At 37.0% G+C, this 18,169-nt stretch overlaps 1 protein-coding gene across 5 annotated transcripts in view; it reads right to left on the bottom strand.

Moving 5' to 3' along the window:
* Positions 1-18,169, bottom strand: part of herc2 (HECT and RLD domain containing E3 ubiquitin protein ligase 2) — a 488,151-nt gene that overhangs the window by 14,604 nt on the left and 455,378 nt on the right. For all 5 annotated transcript variants that reach the window (XM_051927044.1, XM_051927043.1, XM_051927046.1 and 2 more), the window contains exons 86-89: positions 17,702-17,785; positions 2,784-2,925; positions 1,458-1,652; positions 530-642 (exon numbers count right to left, since the gene is read on the bottom strand). In XM_051927044.1, the coding sequence (XP_051783004.1) occupies positions 530-642; positions 1,458-1,652; positions 2,784-2,925; positions 17,702-17,785 (534 nt within the window). The remainder of the gene's footprint in view (positions 1-529; positions 643-1,457; positions 1,653-2,783; positions 2,926-17,701; positions 17,786-18,169) is intronic.

Genomic DNA, 18,169 nt, shown 5'->3' with positions numbered 1-18,169 from the left:
GGGGCCTTGGACAGCCTAAGAGAGTGGGTTACTATAGATCAGTAGAGACAACTTAACAGTTATGTGGAATTACCTCAGCAGCAATGCTACGATGATTCAAAAGGTATCTCATAGACAGGCTTTAAAGCAGAATCCTAAATGAAAGCAAGTGAAGTGCAGAGCTGGGAAGAAACACTTGACTGGCAGGAGGAGGAAGAAATGCCAGACGAAAACAGCATGAAAAGGGAGTGCTTCATGACAACAGGGCAAGTGAACAAGCTACCACACTGATAGGTGAGAGATCAAAAAGCCATGAAAATGAGCCAAAAGCAGTTATAGGGCTTAAGATTTCCTATAATTGATGTGCATTTTGAATACATCTACATGTTATACTTTGTCTAATAAACATCCTCTTTCACTTCTTTGGTTTATTTCTGGACTAGGTTCATCACATGAGTGAAATTTACTGAAGACACTATGCTTGTATATTTTCTGGTGTGGAAATAGAAGTTCAAACTTCTTTTATTTGAAAAGTTAAAAAAAAAAATACCTCACTGAGGTCAGCAATTGTTAAGTTCATTCCAGCCAGCTGTTTCCAGACAGGTTCGGCAAGGTTCAGACTCAGAGGACTCCCTGTGCGGATGGCAATTCCTAACAGTACTCCTAAAAAGTAGAATAGTTACTTAAAATTAACAAGTGTAATGTGGCTACTTTATACAAATATAAACTTCAATAAAAAAAAAATAGATAAAAAAACAAAAAACAACTGTCACAGCTGAATGGTGTCTGGCATCATGTTCCCCAAAAAACTTTGCAGCTTTTCTTTTTGCCAGTTGGTGGTCCTCACAATATTTGCAGTTGACTGTACAGTAGCTGGTGTCTCACAAAGGCCAACATACTCATGGTTATTTAAGGTAGGTCTGTGTAAATAACAGAGTCAAAAAGCTTGCTAATCTGAAATTGCCTCTCAGACACACAATTGCTGGATGTGAAGACGTGCCATTGCAAGAATTTCAACAAATGATAAAAGTACAGCCCCATTACCAAAATGTAGGGATGGTGTGCAAGATATAAATACAAATGAAATACATGATTTGCCAATCATTTAAACTCCCTATTTCAATTGAATGTTGAAACGGAGAAGTTTTTTTTTTTTATGAAAACAATATACGCTTATTTTACCAACTGTTTTGTAAATGGGGTTAAAGAATGTAATAAACACATTATCTACAAGATAGGTACATACAAAAAAGTCTCAAGTTGTCTTCATTTTTTAAGATACGGAGGGGGCCATGTGAACAGGACAGTTTATCTTCAGTAATGCAATGCTCTCCAAATGGAGTGTTAACACCACCATGTAGAGACATTATTTATATTTGTGTTGTATTACTTTATTTGTGGATTACAAATGGAAGGATAGATGGAAAGTTATTTAACTGAAAGACCATACATAAAGCAAAATCGCTGCTGTGTCTCACCTAAAAATCGAAACATATTCATATGAAGCATTGATTTGGCTGCTGGATTCAAAAGGAAGCAATCTCTGTTTGCTCCAGATTCATCCCGTCCATTTGGAGTAACAATCAGCAGTGGAGTTAAGCCATTCTGGAGCTCCTCACACATCTCTGCTATTGACTCACTGTAGCCTCCTCCGCAGTCATCTACTGATTCCCCTATTAATGCAGAAAAACAAACAGTTTTAACCACAAGGTTAAAGAGTTTTTTAAAGTGTTACACCATTCTCTCAATGTGTTTAAAGTGAAGAAGTGCTTGACTGTTTTGAAGTTGCCAGTACAAGGGCCATTTGGGTAGGGTCAAGTTCCAAAAAGGATGGAGAGAGAGAGAGAGAGAGAGAGAGAGAGAGAGAGAGAGAGAGAGAGAGAGAGAGAAGAAAAGTTCTGCACCTGGCAATGTGGGAACACTAGGACTGGCATGACATGCATATATGCTGCCCTGAAAAACAACATGCAGAGTGAGGTTTGCCAAATGAGTGAAAAGAGTGGGCAACCCAGGGGGTGAGGCATAGATGACTTTTTGGGTGTTGTTGAAAAGGAAAAAGGTTACAAGACCTGGCCAATAGGTAGCAGCTCATGCGTGCCCACTAGTAAGTGCTCGGTCCAAGGTGGAAGCATATGGAACTGTGTTGTTCTCCTACATTAATCTATTAACAGAGAAGGTCTCTTGGAGACCCAGCCTTCTAAGGGACACAGACATGACTAGAATTCACTACAGGAAGGAGTCTAATGTCTCCTTGAGTCTAATGGTTAACTACATTTAGGGCTGGCAGGTGTGGTAGGGATGAAGGCTCAAACAGCTCAAGAAAAGGATTCATGGTCAAGAGAGTGAGAATAAGAGAGAGGGAGCTCACAAGTTGGATGTTTTTTGTACTGTCAGGTGAGCAAGCTGCTCCAACAGGTAAAACATGGGTTCAAGATCAACAGAGATGGCCTAGGGGTTTTGTTTCTGTGATATTTAATTTGTGTTAATTTCTCTCTTGTGTTTATTTTGTTTACCTCTTGCCTCCTTAGTATCTGTTTGGGTGTGATGGGCTGCCATGATTCCATGACAAATTCTACATGATTTTACACGTTTTGCCATTAATATTCAGCAGTATATCAATATTAATCTTTATTTTGACTACTTACAGAAGTATCTCAAGTCACTATTCCTTTTTCACAAAAGTGACATAGTGTGCATAAAAATTCCTTTCTCACCACAAAAAAAAAAAAATAACCAGAATATGTAGTGTTTGGAAACTCCTGGTACAACAGCAGGTATAAATTAATTTTAACATATATCCTCACCTACAAATTTGACTTTCCAAACCCGATGAGGAAGCAAAAGGCTGTCTGGACTGAAGGAGCTCATTTTAGCACACATCTGGCCAAAGACAGACTTTGTGCCATCTGGTCCAGCCAGCCCACCCTTACTTCTGGAACGTTTAACCTACAGGAGAAGGAAAAAAGCAGCTGTCACAACTCAGCAAATTTTAAAAGAGTATTTTGAGAGCTAATGTAGCTTGCCCGAGAAGTAGCAATGCTTACGAATAGACCAACATTTTCTTTTTATATACATACAGCACTCTTCTTAATATTAACAGTTAAAAGCATTTTGCTGACCATGAAACAATAAATTTTCAATTATAATAAAACAAATTATATTTACTTGAAAAAAAGAGCTCAGAGTGTTGTGTAAAGACAATAAGACATAATTGTCCTGCATTTCCCTCATCACGATGCCCAAATGTTCTTACACAATGCTCTTTTTAGACATGACAGCTTGATTGACTCGCTTTAACCTTTAATAAACCATGCCATTTTCATATTTTTAACTTGCCACCATACCTCTACTATACAAATATGAGAACACAGCTACACTTAGGAAGAGGTGTGCCATAATAAATGCTAAATAAGCATGAGATTCAGAGCAACTGTTCATCTCACTGGTATTACACAGCCAAAAAATGGCTGCATCAATATTGAAGATCATTATCTTCCTATGCATTCAGTGCATAAATAACTGGGATTAATGTGAAATGGAAGCAAGAACTAAGAAAAGGAAACATTTGACATAACAAGTGAAATGTACAATACAAAAACATGTGTCCCTCCAGCCAGTTATGAAACTTTGCAGACCAGGCATAACTTTGACAACAAGCTGTGGTTCCTTAATCTGAGCAGTCCAAGCTGGTGTTTTCCTACCTGTAAAGAAACTTTTTGCAGCTTGGATGGCTCATGTGGCTACTTCCTTTGCTATCTTACTTTAAGTTAAATTTGATTAACAAACAACAGTTGATTGAGGAAGCATAAATAAATAGGAATAGACTGTGAAGGAAGGAATATACTCCTTGAGAACAAATCTGCAGACATGGGCTCAAGTTCTGAATCCCCTTTCAACTGTTCAAGAGATAAGTGCAAATCTGTAAGACTTTTAAGTTGTAGTGAAGATGTACCAGGAAAACTGTACTGAGAAATAAAGCCAGAATGGACCACTTTTAAGACCTTAATAATAATAATAATAATACATTTTATTTAATAGGCATCTTTCTTAGCACTTAAGGTCACCTTACAATGAAGTAAACAACAGTAAAGATAAACACAAACAGGACAATAATATCAAATAGCAATAAAGGTACATAAGTAGTTAACAAACATCAAAGATAACTGGCTGTAACAGTGAAACTCGTAATTGCTATGCCAGTTTAAAAAGATATGTTTTGAGAGCAAGTTTTGAATTATGTTATTGAGTCTAGCTGATGGATATGAGAGGAAAGAATTCCAGAGGTGAAGGGCACTATGAGAGAATGGTCTAGCTCCCATAGAACAGAAAGTAAAGCTGCAGATGAGGATCTGTGTGAGCAAGAGGGAGTGCAAGTCTGTATGAGATCAGTAAGGTAGGGAGGAGCAAGACTGTGGAGAGCTTTAAATGTTAAGAGCAGTATTCTGTATTGTATTCGGTAGTAAACAGGTAGCCAGTGAAGTTGGGAGAGAATAGGTGTAATATGTTCAGTGGATTTAGAACAGATAATTGACCTGGCAGCAGAATTTTGTATAAGTTGTAAGCAATGGAGTTTTTTTAGGGATGCCAAATAGAACAGCATTACAGTAATCTATACATGACGTTACTAAGGCATTAACCAATACTTCAGTATTGTGTTATGTAAGAACAGGGCAAAGTCTAGAACTGTTTTCGGAGATGGAAGAAAGCATCCTTAATTATAAAACAATCCTTGACAATAATTAAATTTCATGGCTTGTTAGTGCTTTAACTCTGCCATGTCAGGTCGTTCTCATATCCTAAGATTTTTTTTTTCTGTCTAAGGCTATCACAAAAATGATTTGAAGTCTAAAACGGAGGAGTAATACTCAGTCCTTTATTTTTTTTCTTTCACTTTCCTTCCAAATATTTAATTAAACCAAATAGTGCACACATTGCATCTTATTGCTAATAAGGAACTATTACAAACCAATAAGACTAAAATAAGCAATAAGGGTTCAAAATCCTAAGTGAGTGAGAAAACTAAAATGAAGTATAAATGTTACTTGAGCAATAAGTGCTTCTTATGAGGCCATTGGGTTGGAACAAAAACCTGCAGCCACTGCGGCCCTCCAGGAATGACTTTGCCCACCCCTAGTCTAGAATGACGCCCAGGCTTTTAACCTGGGAAAATGTTTGTGATAGTGTTATTAATTAACACTAGAATCCCTGAAGCCAACGAAAATATTCTTAATGTAGGGCCACCTTAAATTCCCTCGCACCTCGCCATTAGTGTCTTTGTTTTGGAAATGTGTCAATCAGCACAAGCGGCAAGCAGCCTGCTATCCCATCCCCCTCCGAGGCAGCTGAAGTCAAGTCAGACGCAAAATTCTCAGAGCTGAAGTCACTTTATCTGGGAGTTAGGTGTCTGGAATAGTAAAGCTAAATAATATATTGTTATTTGGAATACATACATTCCATGTGTGCTCCATGTCTACAACGATCTGAGCAAAGGTAGGATGACAGGAAATGTGAGGCAAGAAATGTTGAACCCTTAACTAAAACTGAAACTTTTTTCATGTTATAGTAATAATGACAAAATGCTGACGTGAAGTGTATAATGTGTGAAGACTGAAGTCCAAATATCAAATAAACACTTTCACAAAAGCTTTAACAAAATTAGTGTGCTTGTAAGAGCCATTTTCCTTGTTCTATAAGATTCATGAATATTTTTTAGATGACAATGCATAAATTATGGGAGGTTCCTATAACCCCCGTAAATAGAATCGTATTGGTATATTCTTGCCATTTCTAACAGCTTGGAGTAAACATTATTCTTCAGTTAGTTAGTGACAGCCTTGCCTTGTATAAGGTGTAGAGGCATACGGTTTTTAACCGTGAGCGCACGTTACCGTGCCTGGGCACTTGCCTATGTGCCAACCGGCTTACGAGCCTTTTGAGTGTGAGAAGTAAATATGTAAGAAAACAGCACTTAATGTATGTGTTGTGCTGTACGTAAAGCATAGAGAAGAAGAAATTAAGAACCTTTAAGTATAGAAATAACTAAAGTCTTTCAAGAAAAGCTAAGTTTATAGAAGATACATTTTTTCCTTTTTTTGCCTTTTATTTTACGTGTGTAACTATTTTTTTTTATTCTTGTTTGGATTATTCGCTTTTAACTTTCACTAAATACCTTTAAAAAACGAACTCTTGGACTCTGAGAATTCTTTTGACATGCGTCTTACCCGTGCCTGATGACACCTTATATTTCAGCAGCTACACTAAAGTTAAAAACCAGCCTAAAGTTTCAAAACTGCCTAAAATTGAAATCGACCTAAGAAAGAAAACTTGGATTATAAAAGAAAGCAAGTCTGTGTGTGCAACGCTTCAGATCGGACTGCGACGAAAGAAAACAACGATGACTTGAAAAAGATTCAACAGGTATCTTTCATCTTTGTTTTCCATCGGAGTAGGACATATTTGAGAATTGCTAGTGCTCCTCGCGAGACTGTATCTATAATAATAAAAGGCAAAGCCCTCACTGACTGACTGACTGACTCACTCACTCACTCACTGACTGACTCACTCATCACTAATTCTCCAACTTCCCGTGTAGGTGGAAGGCTGAAATTTGGCAGGCTCATTCCTTTCAGCTTACTTACAAAAGTTAGGCAGTTTTCATTTCAAAATTATACGCGTAATGGTCATAACTGGAACCTCTTTTTTGTCCATATACTGTAATGGTAGGCAGCAAGATGGTCGTAGGAGACTGAGTTGCGTGTCGCGTCATCACGCCTCCCACGTAATCACGTGAACTGACTGTGAACTCAGTACGTAGAAAAGAAGGAGGAGCCCCAAAGAGCGCAGAAGAAAACATTCATTACACAATTGACAAGGCAGCGAAACAATAAGAAGCGAGTGAGTGACGCATACAAGCATCTTCATAAGACACGAGGTATAAAAAAGCACGGTGTAAACCGTAAGTCTAAATTAACTTTATAGAAACGCTCCCGCTGCCGTTTGCAATACCATATTCGCGAGATACAAGTTTAATGAGAAGACACGAGGTATAAACGAGAGTTTGCATCACTTTGTAACAGAGTTAAAATTGTTGTAGCGAGAAACTTTTAACTGCCGGGTCTTAGCTAACATTAAATAAACCCGTGGACATCGCGGTGATTTTGCTATATATATTAAACTATTTCAACCATTGTATGATCTGCTTCTCGCAACTGAAAGAGGGCACCGTGGCAGAAGTTAGCCGACTTGCTCACCAACCACAAGGGTTACCTGGTAGGTAACCACCCATACAATCAGATTGTGAATCAGACTACGAATGCCTGCAATGTAATTACGCCGATCTACATGCTGTCAAATGAACGAACCTCACGTCGTGGCACAACGTTAGGGGCTTCGCCTCTACGTCCGAGGATCGATTCCCGTAAGGGAGTGCAGTGACTGTGTACTCCTGATGAGCCCACAATTACGGCGAAACACGTGTCGCATACTATGCATCTTCAAAGCACGGTGTAAACAGTAAGTTTAAATTGAGTTTATAGAAACGCTCCCGCTGCCGTTTGCAATACCATATTAGATGACTTTGTAACAGAGTTAAAATTGCTGGAGCGATAAATTTTTAACTGCCGGGTCATGTCGCGTGTTCTTGGGTAGGTACACCAAAAAATGTATACATTTATGCATGTAATGGGCAAACAAAAAATGTACTATACCCGAAAGCACTACAGTAGTACTCAATGTATCTTTACTTCTTAAATGTTAATGTTTTACTGTTTAATAATTTATACGCTTCTTATATGTTATTCAGATTCTTTTATCAAAATACCAGTAACAGCGCACTGCACGATAACGTGGAGTGAATACACTTGACATGACCATTCATAGTATTTATCCTCTTTCTCTGTACGTTTACCATTCGTTTGCTCAGAGGTTGATGCGCTTGCTGCTTAATGAGCAGCTCTTGACCCTAGCGTCCCACTGCTTCTCTTCTTTCGTCGGCATCTTTTCCCGTTAAAACTGATTTTTTTTAAAACTTAGTATGTTTTCTTTAATTTTTCAGTTAAGCTGGCACTTAAGTCTTCAATCTGCCTCAAGAATGATTAGCGAAGGTGGTAGACAATGAAAATGTCAGCCGTACGCATCCGCCACGCACGCACTGGTGCGCGCAGCTGTGAGTTGATTCTACAATAAAATAAAATAAAGATAAAAAGAGTAATAACTTGCAGCACCGCTATTCAATTACACTTGCCTAACGCCTCTCCTAAGGGGAAATACTGTGGGATCTGGGCATCCGTCAAAGCAGCAATCACAAGCCCGATTAGAAAGCGGGAAGCTGTGATTTGTCGTCTCCCTCCCATGTAACTATCACAGCCCGTGTTGCAACGCACTATGTATGTATGTGTGTGTATATGTATGTGTGTATATATATATATATATATATATGTGTGTTCATATGTGTGGGAAAGTGAATAGTAGACAAGACGTAGTATCTGTGTACCAAATTTCAAGTCAATAGGTGAAACGGTTTGCGAGCTACAGCTGATTTAAAATCCTGGACAGACAAACGAATAGCCACGGTAGTGTTTTATAGAAGAACATTTTAATGTTTAATAATTTATATTTATATGCAATGTGCTTCTTATATATTACTTCATATTCTCAAATGATAATGATGTTAATGTTGCTTATATTGATTTCTATGTTATTGTAAGTGCTCTTTATTTGTGGAAAAATAAATTTGGCAATTAAACTTATTTTATACATACATTTTATTTTTTTCTCTTGCACTCAGTGAGCGAATCCACTGGGTAATCAGCTATATATATATATATATATATATATATATATATATATATATATATATATATATATATATATATATATATGTATGTGTATATATATATGTGTGTATATATATATATATATATATATATATATATATATAGATAGATAGATATATGTGTATGTATGTAGATATACAAATATGTATATATGTTTATATATATGTAGATATACAAATATGTATATGTATATATATGTATATATGTGTATATATATATGTAGATATACAAATATGTATATGTATATATATGTATATGTGTCTGCATGTGTGTGTGTATATATATATATATATATATATATATGTATGTGTATATATATGTTGATATATGTATATATATATGTGGATGTGTATATGTATATATTTATGTATATACAGTATGTTTATGTATATATATGTTTACATAACCTCTTTAACACACTACTTCTCCGCTGCGAAGCGCGGGTATTTTGCTAGTAAATTATAAAGGAACTTAAACACCTAATAAAATCGTCATGGCCCCAGTATCTGGCATCCAGAGGAAACATCTGCGAGGCGTTAATGAAAGTTGCTTTATATGACGTTTCTACAATGGAGGACCATCTCCATGACGACGGAAAGCCGTTCAATACAGTGACAACCAAACTTCAAACAGAAAGGATTACAAATATAGACAATTATCTGATTCCACGAAGAACATAACGGATTTACAAAAAAATGAATATAACTGTGAAAATATAAAATTAATTTTCGAGAATCAGTTCGCCAACCTGAAAATGGAATACAAAAAGTTAAGCGTCAAACTTTTATCCATCCAGAACACCGAAGATGCAAGTATTCGTGACTTTCTACGTAACAATGAAAGTAAAAACATTTCTCAGCAACAGTTTTATGATCAACAAAAATAAAGCACCAGCACCTCTTCAACAATTGCACTATGAACGGTGTCATGATCAACTGAAAGAACAACAGTATATGACTCAAGTGTCTTATGTGTCATACAGTAAAATCCCAATATTTGACGGTGATCCCTCGAAATATGTGGATTTTATAAGAGCATTTGACCGAGACATCGACGATGTGATAGAGAATCCGCAAGACAAATTGGACTTTTTGGCACAGTTTACTAAAGGTACACCTCATGAGATTGTTAAAAACTGTAAACATTTGTCACCGTTAGAAGGTTATCAAAAAGCCAGAATGAAGCTGAAAAGTCTTTATGGAAACCAGCTACAGAATGGAAAAGGTCATTGCGATTATGCGATCTCTCCTGGCAAATATACAAACATTATGCCTGACTTACAAAGCGGAGAACAATTTGAAAGTAACGATAACATTCGTATTAAAGTCTGTAAACTTCCTCAAGACCTACAAGCACCGTGGCAATGCAAAGTTCAGAGTATTGCAAGTATGGAGAGCAGGCGAACCACTCTCGCCGATCCAGCGAACGTTCTGGACAAACAGACAACATCAGCTTTGAACCCCATGTGCAGCTCAGCTCTACAAAGCCATACCTTTGAGAAGGAAAAGGACAAAGCTGATCAAGAGAAGTATCCTTTGAAAGGTGTCCTAAGAGAAAGCAGTTTTGCTACAAACATTTCTGCTGCAAACAAAAAAACGGATACAGACACCTCAGTCGAAATGACAGAGACGGCTGGACGTACAAGCGGTAAGCTCTGTCATTTTTGCAATGAAAATCACGATGTTAATGAATGCAGTGCAATTCAGAAACTAACTTATGAAATTAGAATTGACTTTTTGAAATCTAAAGGCTTATGCTTTAAGTGCCTTAAACAAGGACATTTTAGTAAAGAATGTGAAGAAAAGATTAAATGCCAAATATGCTCATATTTACATCTAGTAATTCTGCATATGAATAAGGAAAAAGGCACCGACGATAAAGCTGGACCTCCTATAGAGGAGAACGCTAAGTCAGAAGAGAAGAACGTTTCTTCTGCCCATATTTCTGTTGAACCGCAAGAGACTTGTACTGATACCGGAGCCGGTAAAGAGTGTGTCTTAACTGTGACTCCAGTTGAAGTTAAGTCTGAAACGAGTGAAAAATGTGTAGAAACATCTGCTCCAAAAGACTCAGCAAATCAGTTATGCCAGAGGAGGCAGAACACCTTGCAAACATTCAGAAGAATTTGCATATTGCTACTGTCATTATGCAACAAGTTCATAAAGAAATTGGACATTGTGGGTGTAATTACAAGATGCTACGCCCTGAAACTCCTGGGTAAAGACAATACCAGATGCAAAGGGGGCAGTCAGAAGAAATTGTGTGCAGACCTAGACCAGCACACTGGACATACCTGTGAACAAACTGCGCCTGATGATTGAAATGATTAATTTTTCTTTTTGCATGTTTAATTATAAATTTCTTAAGCTTTGTGTTTTTATAGTAGAATCTAAGTTTCTTAAGTTTTAAGTAAGGATTAAGTTTAGTAAAGTAGTGAAGGCTCTTAGTAAGTAATGTTAAAGTAATTGATTTCTGCCTTAGCATAAACAATTTGTGGCCAGATGTGTAAGAGTCATTTTCCTTGTTCTATAAAATTCATGAATATTTCTTAGATGACAATGCATAAATTATGGGAGGTTCCTATAACCCCCGTAAATAGAATCGTATTGGTATATTCTTGCCATTTCTAACAGCTTGAAGTAAACATTATTCTGAAGTTACTTAGTGATAGCCTTGCCTTGTATAAGGTGTAGAGGCATACGGTTTTTAACCGTGACCGCAAGTGACCGTGCCTGGGCACTTGCCTATGTGCCAACCGGCTTACGAGCCTTTTGAGAGTGAGAAGTAAATATGTAAGAAAACAGCACTTAATTTATGTGTTGTGCCATACGTAAAGCGTAGAGAAGAAGAAATTAAGAACCTTTAAGTAGAGAAGAAGAAATTAAGAACCTTTAAGTATAGAAATAACTAAAGTCTTTCAAGAAAAGCTAAGTTTATAGAAGATACATTTTTTCCTTTTTTTTGCCTTTTATATTACGTGAGTAACTATTTTTTCTTTATTCTTGTTTGGATTATTCGCTTTTAACTTTCACTAAATACCTTTAAAAAAACGAACTCTTGAACTCTGAGAATTCTTTTGACACGTGTCTTACCCGTGCCTGATGACACCTTATATTTCAGCAGCTACAGTGCTTTTATTCAAGAATACAACTAAAAAAAAAACAAATTATTCAATTTACACGTTGCTATAATTATAATGTATTAATATTAATAAATAATAATTAATAATAGTTTTTATTATAGTAATAATAACAGCAGGTCACTACTCAAAGTGGTAAATGTTAGGTGGACCCGGGATCGAACCCGCAACCTCTTGATTATGATTATGAAGACAGCAGATTATGATTTTGAAGACAGCACTTCCTACCTCTGCACCAGCCAAGCGGACATGTCTACTTTGTGTCGCTTGATATTTGAGCTTCAGTTTTTACACAGTGACAGCAACATGTAAATTGAATAATTTTTTTCAGTCATACAGGTATTATTTATACAGGTAATTTGTTTGATTTAAAGGCACAAACAGACTAAAAAGGCAGCAGCTATAGCAGTGGCCAAAGAGAAAGCTTGTATATGGGTAGAGTTTTGTGAAGCTAATAACAGTGATTTTTGGATGGCCTAACAAAGTTTCTGGCAAACCACCAGACAGCTAAAGAATGGTAAAAAAAGATATCAACCCAGGCTGTCCCAGCAAGGATGAGAAAACATTGAATTTAACTAGCATATTATCAAGAGGTACAAACAACACTTTGAGGAACTCCTAAACCTAGTAAATGCACCCTACATGGAGGAAGCAGTGGCAACATCATTTGTTGGGGTTTGGTCCATCTCTGTGGCTACCCATGCTGCAAAGATTAAAATGCCTTATAGTGGCTTAGGCCATAGTGGTGGAAGATAGCCACACAAAATGCTGAAGGCACTTGGGATTATGGAGGTGTTTTGGGTAACATACTTCTTCAATGCCTTGAGGAAAGCAATAACAGTGCTCAAGACTGGCAGACTGGAGCTGTGTTCATAATTTTTAAAAGGTAAGACAAGATGCTAAATATTGATTATCATAGATGACACAGCTTAGCCCACCAGAGAAACCCTATACTACAGTGCTAGGACAGAAACAAGAGAACAAACGGCCATCAACCAACCAACTAGAACTTTACCCTTGGAAAGGTATTTGAGGGGGTCATATGAGAATATACTAATTCTGTCACTTGTACTTTGTGTACTTTGAGAAAGGTTATGAACATGCACCTTGTGGTTGGTACTTCAAGGGTATGGGGTTATGCCATCTGCATTTTAGTACCTACATTTGCTAAGAAAAAACATTCCATTCAGATACCTTTCACTGAATCAAGTCCATTAAATGTTGGTACTGAACTTCACAAAAGGGGCACCTTGTCTCCTATTAAGATTTTGACGGACAAGACATCTAGAGTAAATCAAAGCCTGGAATATATGAAGTTGCTTCTTGATTCTAAGCAGATAATTTTGGCAAGATACCATTTCCAAACCACCCAATTCAACAAGCACTCAACTGTCATTCTGAATTACATTTGACTGATTCTGAAACATAAAACCCATTCAGTTCAGATTAGGAAGAACAATATTACCACTGTGAAGACATGGACATGTCTAGCTGCTCCTGCAATTACTCATTATGACTCTGCCAATTCCAAGGCAGAAGTCAAAGTAATTAAAAATATCCCATTATGTGACATGCCGACATTTCCAAACGCTGTTCTCCCAAATGAATTTGGCAATATCAAACCATTTATTCTCAATAAATGTATGTTATTCTCAATAAATGTATGAAATCTGGTTCCCTTATTTTCTCCATGTCTAGCTTGCTTTTGCCTGATGAACACAGTTTTGAGGGCATGTCTGGCACTTGTTAAAGTGTAAACATTTTCACAGAGAAATGTCACCATCCTGGTATCTCACAGTAAGTTGGTTTGCATTTTACAACTGACCCTTGAGCCTTGCACAAGCTGCCTTTTGCTTGACAACAAAAATTTAAGAGTATGTACCCTGTACATCCAGAAAGAAAAAAAGACATAGATGCATAATACTTTTTTTTTGTTTAAGAATCTGCCTGTCAGAGAACTGACTTCATATTGAACTTGACAAACTCCAGAGGTTCTAATATGAACACTAACTTGGCAACTTCCTTATATACCCCAACAAATTAAAGTGAAAACAGCAATTAGGACTACTATACATTTCAGTTTACTCATTGAACTTTGCAAGCGCCTTACACATATATCTTCAGTTCTTTATAAACTTTGGAAAAGCACATTATTAAGAGCTTGTGATAACAATCAAATGCCTTGTAAAGGAAATCACATGGAAAGCACCACTACTGACCTAGAGCAAAATGTTTACAGATAAACTTTGATAATACATGTTCCACCAATATGAAAATACAAAATCACATGTTACTTCTCTCAAGCATTGAATCACATTTATTTGCTAATCTATACTTAAAAAAAAAAAAAAAACTTCTAACACCTCAAAATGCACGAAAATGCACTGGGGGATTTTCCTACTAAAAGTGTAATAAAAATGAATAAACGAAGACAATCAGTATATCAGGCAGCAAACCAGTAAATGTAAAGCCTTTGAGGAAGGGCTCAGCAGGAAATAGGACTGCAAGGACATTACTATAGTACAGTACAGGAGGTGGACTGTAAGACACACCCTGATGAAAATGCAACAGAAGTGGTAAGATGGACAGTGACAACAGGACACCGCCAGTTGGGGCCACTCTATCTCAACACTGTGAATAAAGCCTTGGAGAGAGTTGCTTTTGAGGCATCAATATGAGTATTGAACAGCTGAAGACAAATGGAATTCTATCAGGAGTTCCCCATGCCATTAGGTGACAGCACAGTGACCCATAAAAGTATAGGACATGGAGACTTAACCTTTACATGAGATGTGAGGCAAAGAACCCAGGCTATTGGGGGGAGATCTCAGTGAGCCCAAAGAGTCCTCAGGGTCATTTTGGACCATGGAAATGGTCTTAGTGGTTACCATGGAAAACAGTTTCTTGCTGGGGCTTAAAACCCACATCCAGCCACTAGTATGGGAAACTCTGATTTGGGTGGAAGACAAAGAAAGTTTCAACTGATGGGACGAAAACAGCCCAGAGAGAGGGGTGGGGGCAGAGATAATGTGGGTAAGTGCATTTAGACACCCTACAACATAATCAGAATCACTTTTATTAGCCAGTACTTAATGTACAGGAATTTGACTTGACTTGGTAGATTTGGATCTGCTTATGACATAACACAACCTCACATACGAATAACATGAATAGCATAATTTAAAAAAGAAAAAAAAAAAGAAAAACTACACATAGTTGTATAATAGTGCAATTATAAAGAAGATGTGCAAATGATGATGTTCAAGTGAAAGTGCGAGTGTGCATGCACATGCACTCATATATGTGTACATTTATTGTACATATACACACATTCATACAGTAGATGACTAAACAGATGAATATGCAAAAACAACAAGCTAAACTACTGGTTTGAGAGGGCTATGGTTCCTGGGAAAGAAACTGTTTAGGTGTCTGAAAGTTTTAGTTTCAATTGACCTGAAACATTTACCAGAGGGTGTTTTTTAAAAAAGTGATGAGCTGGGTGAGATGAGTCCATGGTGATCCTTTTGACATACAGTAGTTACTGACATGAGAGCAGTACAGGTCTGCCACCGATGGAAGGGCTCAGCCAATTATTTTCTCAGCAAACCTCACAACACACTGTAATTTAGATTTGGAGTGTGCCACTGTTGAACAAAACCAGACAACAATGGAGAATGTGATCACGCTTTCAACTATGGCTTTGTAAAATTGAACTAGGATTGGCTGGAAAATATTTCATTTCTTTAGTTGGCGTAAAAATTACAACTGCTGCTGGGCCTTTTTTGTAATGGAAGTGGTGTTAATGTCCCAGCTGAGAGTGCTTGTGATAGCTGTGCCCAAAAATTTGAAAGATTTCACCATATTTACTGCAGAATCATTAATTTCTAGTGAGAGAGGTGGTAACTGCTGTTTGTGAAAGTCAATGACCAGTTCCACTGTCTTGATGGTATTGAGGACCAGGTTATTTGTAGCACACCAAGATAAAAGAGACCTCATTTCTGTAATCTGTTTTGTTACCATTAGGAACTAGTCCAATAATGGTTGTGTTATCAGCGAATTTACTGATTTTAACTGAAGGATCAGTGGACCTGCAGTCACTGGTGTACAGGAAATAAATTAGGGGGAAAAAGTACATAACCTTGAGAGGCAACTATGCTAATATGAAAACAGTCTGAGAGGTAACAGCCTACACAAATGTATTGTTTCTGGTTTGTCAGAAAACTGTAAATCCAGCCCTAGTCTAGGCATATCCAGAGAGGCTTGGTCTTCAGTTACTTTTCACACTGTATGTGGGTGGTGGGAGGAAACTAGAGCAACTTGACATAGGGAGAACAAGCAAACTCTATGCAGGAAGGACCCAGCACGCAAATTTGCAATAAATTCCTTTATATGTTTATATTTTAGCTTTATTGGGTTATTTTTGATTCAGGGTCTCCTCAAAAGTGTCTAATACCAGCCATAATGAATATTAAAAACCAATTACCCTTACTGTCAAAACTCCAGCAATCATGTCACCTGTCTTCTTTCCAAATGTAACACTTTGCAACAGTATTTTTATGTCCAATTACCTTTTAACATTATATACAAAAACTCAATTGTGACTTCTGACTGAAACAGCCCATCTTAATACGTCTTACTAATAAATTAGTTTCATCATCATTATTATTACTACTACTATGACATATTATTTGGCAGATGCCTTCATCCAAGGTAGATTACAACATTCGATAGATACAATTGGCTGCATTTGGTGAAGTGGCTTGTTCAGGGTCACACCAGTGTTAGTAGCAGGATTTGAACCCATAACCTCAGGGTTTCAAGTCCAAAGCCTTAATGATGAAACCGCATTGGCTGCAGTAATTGTGTGGAATCCTGCTATACACCCATTGTTACCAAGGTCAACTCCAGCCACTCATAACCTTCAACAGTCTTTTTAAGTCTTTATTGTAGTGAGAAGTCAAGCAAAATGACACCTTTTATTAGCTAACTAAAAAGATTACATTATGCATAATGTAATCTTTTTAGTTAGCTAATAAAAGGTGTAATTTTGCTTGACTTCTCACTATATTCATAATGGTTAACACGGTACAACACCCTAGTACTAAGTTTATATTGTCTAACAGAAAATCTTTATTTTGTTTGTATTCTTAGAGGTAACACAAGATTTACAGACAGATTAACATAACATTCTCAAGCCTGTTTAATCCAAGTTGAGTTTGTGAAGGGCAGGAGTCTGTCCCAGCAGTACTGTGAGCTAGGAAGGCACCAATCCACCTGTACTACAGGACCCACTCATGTAAACAAAACCACCGACATTTAAACTCACATGAAGCCATTTTAAAGATGCCAATTAACCTAATACATACATCTTTGTGATGTGAGAGGAAAAGTGGAATACCTGGAAAAAACCCATGCAGACAAGCAGAAAAAGTGCAAAGTTCTCCCAAAGAACGACAAAACAGAGGATTCCAACTTCAGAATTTGTGAAGTGGCAACAAAAAATAGTGTGCTGCCCTTAAGGTAAAATAAATCATCTTCATTTTACATAGTGCCTTTAATGTTGATCACCATGCTATACTATTGCAAACATACAGTATGTCATTCATTTAGAAACATAGTAGTTCAACATGATGAAGATAGATTCATTATTGTTCTTAGTAAACTACATTATATAGCTGCCCTGCTTAACTACAGTAAAATAAATTTCTTAAAAACTGCTTAAAATAGAAGCATAATCATTAACTACCTGTATTCTGTTCAGCTCCACCACTGGGCCATGCTGACGATCTCTAACCATTGTTGCCTGAACAACTTTTCGGAATGCAGCCTCCTATAAAAGATACAAGTCAACCTGTTAGCTACATCTGGGCTTTCACAGAAAGTTTTAAAACCAAATTACCAAATTGCGCCTATGACCAACACAGCAGCAGTATTAGCGTTCCAGTATAACTGCATTTGAAATATGATGACATATAATCCAATATTAATTAAATTTCTACTTTCAATACATCAGTTAAATAATATAAATGAGTTTACTCTGCATATGCATTTAAACCAGCCAACTAGAATGTATGGGCCAGTGATGCTGCACAGTTGTGGGGGAGAGTAGCAGACAAGTAAGTCTTCCAAAATCTCTATCAGCAGCACTATACCAATGTTGTCTTCCAAAATCTCTATCAGCAGCACTATACCAATGTTCATGCTAAACAAATGA

Source organism: Erpetoichthys calabaricus, chromosome 4 (assembly GCF_900747795.2).
Source record: "Erpetoichthys calabaricus chromosome 4, fErpCal1.3, whole genome shotgun sequence".
Taxonomy (NCBI): Eukaryota; Metazoa; Chordata; class Cladistia; order Polypteriformes; family Polypteridae; genus Erpetoichthys; species Erpetoichthys calabaricus.
This window is presented reverse-complemented; position numbering and strand designations above follow the sequence as displayed.